Here is an 8,252-nt window from a genome sequence, read left to right as displayed (position 1 = left end):
GCGTCGCGGGCAGGGCCGGGTCGGGTCGGGTCGGGTCGGGTCGGGTCGGGTCGGGTCCTCCGGGTAGGGGCGGGCCGGGCCCACCCTCGGCGCGGGGGGACAAGGCCTGGGGCCGGGGCGGCCGCCGGGGTGGGGGGACGCAGGGCCAAGGCCGAGGCTGAGGCGCCCCCCGGGGTCGGGAACGGGCCTGGGGCCGAGGCCAAGGCGACTTCCCGGGCAGGGGCCGGGGTAGGGCCCGGGGCGGCGGTCCCCCTTCCCCGCGGCGGGGCCGCCCTGCCCCGAGCCGCTGCGCCGCCGCCCCCCTGCGCAGCGCCGCTTTGGGAGCGGCCAGGCCGCTCTCTGGTCGCTTCCCCCCCCTCCCCCCCGGGCGCCCGAGCGCTTTAACGCTTCCCCGGCCTGGCGGAGGAAAGCAGCCTTATTCCCACGCGGTACTTCAGAATCTCCACTTTATGCTGAGAAAGCCAATGTGTACAGTTTCTCATTAACGGTTTTCCCTTGGAGTCCGTGAAGGTGCCGAGCATTTTCAGGCACGTTGCTGTTGTTGTACAACTATCTGGCCTTTTATTATAATAAAACACTTGCAAGCTCTCTAATTGCCTTTAGTTATTGCTGTCTAAATGAGGGGAAATCCAAGTCACAGAGGCATAGCAGTTACTGAGGAGGACAGAAATGCTTTGCACATTATAGAGCACYTTTTAGGCTGTGAGCTGTTTAAATCAGCCAGGCCTTGGCTGGGCTCCATTGTTGATCTTGTTATTTAAATGTTGTATCTTACAACTCTGAGCTGTTRCTTTTATCTTAAACTCAGTTGAAAAACACCTGAAGTGAATATGAGCTGGTTTGTATTTCTTTTTTTTTAAGGCTTTTGTAAACATTTAGTTTGCAGGTCTCTCAGATGTGTCAATATCTGAAGATATTCCAGTGGAAGGGGAAATTACTGTTCCTGTTGGATCTCGCTCTCCTGATGAAGACTACTCCACTCTGGATGAACCTGTTAGGGATACCATTGTGAGTTTGTATTCTGTGCCTGTATCTATAATAACACGTGTTTTACTGATCTTTTGTGCCAAGTGTTACACAAAAATTGTCTTTTTTCTCCCTTGACTTTTACTTTTTTTGAGGGGTACCTTTGTAAAACAAATTCTTGTGGGTAAAAAAAATCTAAATTACAACCCCCAAGTATCTCTGTGATTTGAAAATCCTTGCAAGTGTAGAAGTCTCAGATGCTGCTTGGGAGAAAGCTGCCCTAATAGGATTTTTTTTGGTGATTTTCTTTTCCCAGAGGAGCAAACAAATTATTGTTCTTAACTGGGTGTTATTAAAGGAGAGTACATTATTGTGGTTGTTAAGGAGTGTAGAAAACATAGGCATTGTTTGCTGCAGGGGATGCTACAGAAATTTTGGGGTTAGATCCTATCTTGATTTAAAGTTCATACTGCTTTCTGCTTTGTTTTGGGTGTGATCTGTAATTTCTGTTAAGTGGTATATTAAAACTGTCTCTCCTTTATTTCAGATGAGAGATCTAAAGGCTGTTGGGAAGAAATTTGTGCATGTCATGTATCCGAAAAAGAGCAGTGCACTCCTTAGAGACTGTACGTATCAGATTTTCAAAACCTTGAAAGGGTATATTGCCTACAGACTTTGCTTTGAAAAGGAAGAATTCACTGGAATGGGAAATCAAGTGTCCGTTTTATGTTCTTTCTGTTGTTTTGGAGTGATGAATAATGAAAAATTGGAGTGGTATCAAGCATCTTTTAAAACAAGACGTGTCAATATAYAGAACAGGTAACTTTAAGAGTTAGCAGGCTTTGAATAAATTATATATATTATTATATACAGAATATGATGCAAGATGCTAAATAAGAAAATTATAAGGAAGTTTAATATGGAAAATGATGTATCAGGAGCTGGAAAAGGATGCTTTATCACTCCAAGGAAAAAACAACTGAACGTTGTTCTGTGATGTAATTTTTTTTTCCCCTTTACCTACAGGGGATCTTTGGGGCCCCTTGGTGCTTTGTGTCTCGCTTGCACTGTAAGTACCTGCATTGGGTGGGTTTGGTTTTTTAGTCTTTTACATTGYGGAAATGAGAATTTAAAGATTTCTGATTACATGTGTTGAAGTTAAGTTTTTCTGATGCATGTCTGGTCTTCTACAAACAGTGCTTTTTCCAGGTTTTCTTACAAAATGCATTTCTGACACTTAAATCCCATTAAGACCTTCCTTCTTTAAATTTAGAATTTGAGGGCAAACTCTTCCTAATCTCCTGTTTTAGGAATGACTTTTTTGAAAGTTGTTCTGATTCATGTTGTTACTGGTTCTAACACATTTGGCCAACTTCCTTGATCCTGAGCTGCATGCCAAAGCCTTTGTTTAACTAGGAGCTGCAGCGTATGTACCAGGTACCCGGAGAACTGATGGAAAAAGACTGTTGGAGTAGTTCATAGGCGGAAGACGACTGTGACCCCTGGGGTTATTGGGCAGATGTGTGCGGATGCATGTGGGGGTAGGACAGGAACGCTGGTCTCGGTCCCTGTGGCATCACTGCAGCCGTAGCAGAGGTTCAGGTTACCCACCGGCCTCTGTGCAGCRAGGCTGCGTTGGTGTTGGCCCAGCATGAGGTTTAACGTGCGCTTGGGAGGTGTGTGTGAACTCCTAAAGAGCTGTAGATAGGACATCGCGTTCTAATATTTGTTCCTTACTGTATTCAGATGAAATGTTTTATGCTTTATATGCAATATTCAGAAAAAAAACAAAACCATGTGCCTGATACTTCTGCAATCGTAAAATATTGAAAACTTGAATTAGCTCAGGTAAGCGTATTTGCTTACTTAGCTCTTGCATCATCCAGAGAAGGGAGATGTAGGGTATGTTCAGGTCTTAAAACATAAGAGTAAATATTTACTTTGCCTTAGGAAGAAACTTTTTTTTTTAAAGGTGCATGTTGCTTTCTTCCTTCTTTCATTGCATTGAGCTTTAAGTTCTTCATGTTATTGACGATGTTTTTATGTGAAATGCTTACAGAGATGGTAAGGACCGGGGAGGGTAGGAGAAGSAAAACCTGGAAGCATGCAAGGGAGATTCCTCTTTAATACCCTGAATTCTTTCTTCAGATATGGAGAAACTGAACATTTGGGGAAGGGTTCAAAATAAACTTTCCTGCGCAGTAGTTTTGTTCAGAATGGAGAATGAAGGAGTTTTAGTGACATGTGGAATTAGTATTACTGTTGCACTTTAATCCTACAAAATGTATTTTTTTAACTGATAGCTACAAAAAGCTTTTTTTTTTTTTTTCTGCCTCCAATGCGTAAATTGTGATAGCCTATTCATACACGAATGAGGTCCAAAGTTTTTATTCCTATTTCTTGTGCTTCCTAGAAAGCTTCTGTTTCCCTCGTGGAGAGGAAGGACTGAGACCAGTCGAAGGAGGAGTCAGATTAAGGCATTCTGAATAGCCCTCTGAAGGGGTGTGTCTGCCTGTCTGTCCCTCCCTCCCTCTGTCTCCCTGCAGATGATGGGGGAAGCGCAGGGGAATTAGTCTCTCAAGGCTTGTTTTTTGCTAAGCTGTAAAAGGACGTGCTCTAGAGTTGGCATGCTTAAAAGCATGTCTAGTAGTTCAGCTGTGCCAGTTCGTCTAACAAATGTTATTACATCTGTCAGCAAATCTGCATCCCACGTACATACTCAACACACAAAAACCATTTAGCAAAGTAGCTATATCTGCAGTGTACAATATAATTTAAATCTTCTTCAAATCAGCACATGCTCACTTTTCTAGGTTATACATGTTGCATGTATCCTGGGGTTATATTAAGCTTTCCTTAAGGTTTGCCTGTTTTATCATGCAGTGCACTGGCTGCTTTGAGAGTTTATCAAACTCTTTGTACTTAGTTTTTATCGTCTAGCCTGTTGTCTGTGATTTTATTCTCCTTTATATTCCTATACAGTCCACAAAAACAAGTGGACTGAAGTGCCCTCAACTGAGCAAAAAACATTTTTCCTTTTCTATGCAAAATGGAGGATGCTACCAAAAATCAGAAAACAGATGGAAAAATAACTGTTCTGCAACTTACTTGGGAACCGGTCTCAGACTCCTAATTTGTCATCTGTTCTTAGTCTGCAAAAACCCAGTCATCAACTGTAGTTGACTTTTTGTTTCTGTTACCTTCAACAGGATGCTTCAGGGTGGATCAGCCGATAGCAAAGATGATGGAGGGCCCCAGTTTGCTGAGGTCTTTGTCATCATCTGGTTTGGTGCAGTTGTTATCACACTAAACTCAAAGCTGCTTGGAGGAACTATGTGAGTGCTGGTTTACAGTAGCAGTTATAATGCTCCAATTTATGGAACTTCTGTGGTGCTTTGGTCTGACTTTCTTTCTGTTTGTCACTTGTTTCTAGATCTTTTTTTCAGAGTCTGTGTGTTCTGGGTTACTGTGTCCTGCCCCTGACGGTAGCGATGCTGGTGTGCAGGCTGGTACTGCTAGCAGGTTCTGGGACTGTCAGCTTTGTTGTACGTCTGGTTGTAGTAATAGCTATGTTTGGCTGGTCAACATTAGGTAAGTGCCCGTTAGCACTATAACACTACGATGTGCATTGAGTCGTGTGGTGATTAGAGGTAGATCTACATGCACTCTGCTGTATAAAGCCAGAGGGTTTTGTAGTTGAAGGTCTGCTTCCTAGGTTGGCAAGGTATTGTAGAAATAGTTCTTCCAATCCTTGCGTTGGCAGAGATTCAGCCTCTGCTTCCATTTATTTATTTATTTGGGGGGAGGGGGGTGCCATATGCAAGTTGCCCTTGGAGGAAAGACAATAATTTAATATTAAACTTGATGTGAGCCTCGTGGTGGTCTTATTCTGTGATCTATGTTCTAAATACCATTAGAAAACACTAAGTTCATATAGGTGCATTTGCATTATTTCTTCTTGTTCTTATTCTGTAAACCTGAATCTTATTAGTGTCAATCAGCATTTATCTTTCTATATGATAAAGGAAGTTTTAACTCGTGGTTAGAGACCATTGGAACTGAGCAACGGAATATTCAATTTTACTCTGTCTTTAGACTTAACATTGTAATGCAGATCCTAATGTAAAATTGTTAACATCTGCAGTGAATCGTATGTTTGTAGTTTTATCCTGTTCATGTTTCAAGTATTTTTCTTTTTCTTTGTCACCAGCATCTACGGCTTTCCTGGCAGACAGCCAGCCTCCAAACCGCAAAGCTCTTGTTGTTTACCCCATCTTCCTCTTCTACTTTGTTATCAGCTGGATGATTCTCACCTTTACACCTCAGTGACATCAGATCAAAAGACTCTAATACAGACTGAAGGTTTTCATGAATGCTGCAGTTAATCGTGGCTTTATCTCTAATTTATATATATGTATAGATAGATATTGTAAAAGAACAGGTTGTGGGATAAAGCCTGAGAACTGCGAAATTGGTCATTTGTCTGTCCCTCTTCTTGAAAGATGCAGAAATCCAGCTACTGCGATTTTTATTTAGCCCTGTTCTGTAGTTAAGTTCTAAATAAAAAATACCCGCTATGACAGGGACTATTCTGCCTGAAGAATAGAAGGGGGAGACCTTGGAACTTCTTGAAGTTTGATAGATGAAGAGGAAGTTATAGGATCACATGACTTAGCAGAATTCTTGCTTGTGCTTGGATTCTCCCTGAAGATGAATATGCCTTATGAAACAATAGAACTTAATTGCTGTTATGTGTTGGGTAGGTAAGATATGTGTTTGACTCCTGTTCTTTTTTTGATTCATTCATGTACGGAATGGCAGGATGTATGTTAAGTACATCATAGGACCCTAAACTTTCACTTTGAGATCGGATTTTAGTAAAAAAATAAGTTGGGTCCATTTTGCACTTAACTGGAGCTGGGCAGAAGGGAACTGCCTTTGCTTATATTAATGTATTGTATATTTATGTTTCAGCCACTTCACATGTCAAGAAAGTGTTTTAACCAAATGCCTTGAACACTGTAGTTACACTGACTGATCCATGTATCTTGTGAGAAGGGAGTGTGTTTACACTGGATAGTTACAAATTTTTTCTTGTGACCCTAGATTAGAGAGTCAAAGTCCTGGAGGAACACTCAAGACTGTTTTGCAGCAGGGACCTAGCTATCGCTCTGCATATTTACAACGGAAAATTGAGCGTCTGGAGAGTACAAAGTAATGTATATACAAAAAGTTTTTTGTGAAGTGAGCTTAGGTTTTGATACATGAGGTCTTTGGATGCTAACATACCAAACAAGGACTTAAGCCCAGAAGTTTTAAAAACAGGCTTGAGGACAGAAAATAAATTAGTTTGATCGAGGTAGTGGCTGTTATGAAGTAGGATATAAATTCCGGTCTTTACTTATATGTGACTTTCATTTGGTTGTTTACATGGACTGTGTTTCAACATAAACCATACAATTTTGCAAATTGTTTCTTCTTGCCTCTAAAGAAAAATAAGAAACTTTTCTATGAACTCTTTGTCTAATACTTTTTATAAAAGGAGAGGAGGCTTTCTTCTGTGATACTGTAGGTACGCCTATGTAACCTGCCTGGAGAACCGGGTGCAGGTGTGCCGTTTGTGTTCGAACCTAGAAATTGAGACCTGGCTCTTTAAAGATTGTACAGAAGTTATTTGACGCCTATTATTTTCAGTAAGCAATACAAAGAAAGAGCTTTGGAACATCTGGGGGTGAAAAAGCTGCTGGTAAAATGTCAGTTTTTCTGAAAATGAGCATCATATTTCCTTGCTCTTGTGGTAATGCAAATAGACCTGAAATTGATTAAGTGGATCCTGTTGAGATGTAAATATGCCTGATTTATGTTTAAATATAAAAGTGGAGTTTCTGCTGTAAACACTACAAATACTTTAGTTGGGATGGAAATTTCTAAATGTGTAGATTTAAAAGTACATTTTGCATTTCTGGGAGTGAGGAGAAGAGGGAAAGGAGAGAAAAAATCAGTTACGTTCTGCAGGGACCATTGTTTGATGCAAAACAGTTGTCATCAGCGAGTGTGTGAAGCTGAAAGCTGGTTTTGCTGCCTTCCTTAAACCTTGGTATGTATCTGCTCTTCATTGCTGCAAGAGGAGCTGTAGCCTTTCATATACTTAGATATAAAAATAGAAATGGGGAATTTTTGAACTTGCATAAATTATTACTGTTACAGAATGTGAATTTTCAAGTGTGCAGTTGTCAGTTCATCTAAACATTCGTTTAGCTTTRTGAAGCTGAAAAGAAATAGTCAAGGGAAAAAGAAGGATAGTAAAGCTATTTGCTAATACAGTTGGATTCTTTGAGCCAAATTCTTCTTTTCTACTGCGGTACAAGAATTGAACCCTGCTTCTGTAGGCACCCTTGGAATTCCATCTCTGTAGTATGTAATTTCCAGTGTGTCTTGTGACTTAAGCTGATGCTACATCTGAAAGATATAATTGGAGTAATAATTAATCCAGCATCCTTCTGAAAAGGAGGAAGACGATTTTGAAAGAGGAATTAATAAAAATAATCAGTTTTTTCCATACTTTTTTTGACTTATATCCAAGCCTCATGATGCCTTTTTCTGTAATGTACTGCTCTTGGCTTATGTTGGGGGGAGGGAATTATTTTTATATTTACTAGATTTATTTTAAACTGGCTGTTGAGGTTTTTAATTGAGAGGTGTTTTTAATGTGAAAAAGTAGGTACCAGTTGGATGGTGAAGGTTTGGTGGGTTTTTTTGTTTTTTTTTTTGTTTGTTTGTTTTTTGGCTCAAGGCAATCCTTTACTTTGGAAACTATCACTTTCTAAAGCAGTAAAATCTTCCAATATATTTATATTGCTAGAGACATAACTTGCCATGAAGTTTTAGCTGGCAGGATGCAAATAGGGAACTAGATTTTTCTGAGACTTCATGCCTCCAGAGGAATAAAGTTACTTGTCTTGTGTGGAGTTCTTTGTTTGTTTGTTTTTCTTCATTGTTTTCTCTAGAAAAGTGAGTAGAGGATGTTTTTGTTCTCAGCCTGGAATTCTTCTTGCTGTAGTTCACTGTCAGATTCACCCTGCTTCTCTGAACTTTGCGTTGTGTGAAATGTGATTGATGCCAATAAGCTTAGAAGTATGCAGTGTATCTTGTTGAAAATAGTGTCCCCACTACAGTAGTATAACCAGTTCTGGTAAAGCTTCACTAAAGCTGCCTTGGCCTTTCTGCTTGAGGAAGATAACCTTTTTATTTGAAACTTTAGCCCTTTTTGTAGATAAAGTGTTACT

At 40.4% G+C, this 8,252-nt stretch overlaps 1 protein-coding gene across 2 annotated transcripts; it reads left to right on the top strand.

Annotated features, from left to right (window-relative positions):
- The first annotated feature begins 862 nt into the window (after positions 1–862).
- YIPF6 (Yip1 domain family member 6) lies at positions 863–7,934 on the top strand. 2 transcript variants are annotated; one of them, XR_003253567.1, is made up of 7 exons: positions 863–1,008; positions 1,514–1,592; positions 1,993–2,035; positions 4,176–4,301; positions 4,400–4,557; positions 5,177–5,725; positions 6,073–7,934. XR_003253567.1 is itself a non-coding variant. In XM_026066294.1 (6 exons), exons 2-6 carry the CDS (start codon positions 1,514–1,516, stop codon positions 5,293–5,295), a joined length of 525 nt encoding a protein of 174 aa, XP_025922079.1. In that variant the 5' UTR covers positions 863–1,008; the 3' UTR covers positions 5,296–7,934. The 2 variants fall into 2 exon arrangements, 1 of the variants encoding a protein (XP_025922079.1); XM_026066294.1 differs by having other exon boundaries at positions 5,177–7,934.
- Positions 7,935–8,252: the final 318 nt, after the last annotated feature.

This window comes from Apteryx rowi, unplaced genomic scaffold (genome assembly GCF_003343035.1).
Source record: "Apteryx rowi isolate R43461 unplaced genomic scaffold, aptRow1 scaffold_24, whole genome shotgun sequence".
In the NCBI taxonomy this organism is placed as follows: domain Eukaryota; kingdom Metazoa; phylum Chordata; class Aves; order Apterygiformes; family Apterygidae; genus Apteryx; species Apteryx rowi.
Note: the sequence above shows the minus strand (reverse complement) of the source record. Positions and strands in the feature narration are given on the sequence as shown.

Excerpts from the sequence above, each read along its gene's own strand:
- YIPF6 (XM_026066294.1), top strand. The coding sequence starts at position 1,514 with ATGAGAGATCTAAAGGCTGTTGGGAAGAAATTTGTGCATGTCATGTAT. Across the intron at positions 2,036-4,175 it reads CTTTGTGTCTCGCTTGCACT|GATGCTTCAGGGTGGATCAG; the intron begins GTAAGTACCTGC and ends TACCTTCAACAG. Across the intron at positions 4,558-5,176 it reads GTTTGGCTGGTCAACATTAG|CATCTACGGCTTTCCTGGCA; the intron begins GTAAGTGCCCGT and ends CTTTGTCACCAG.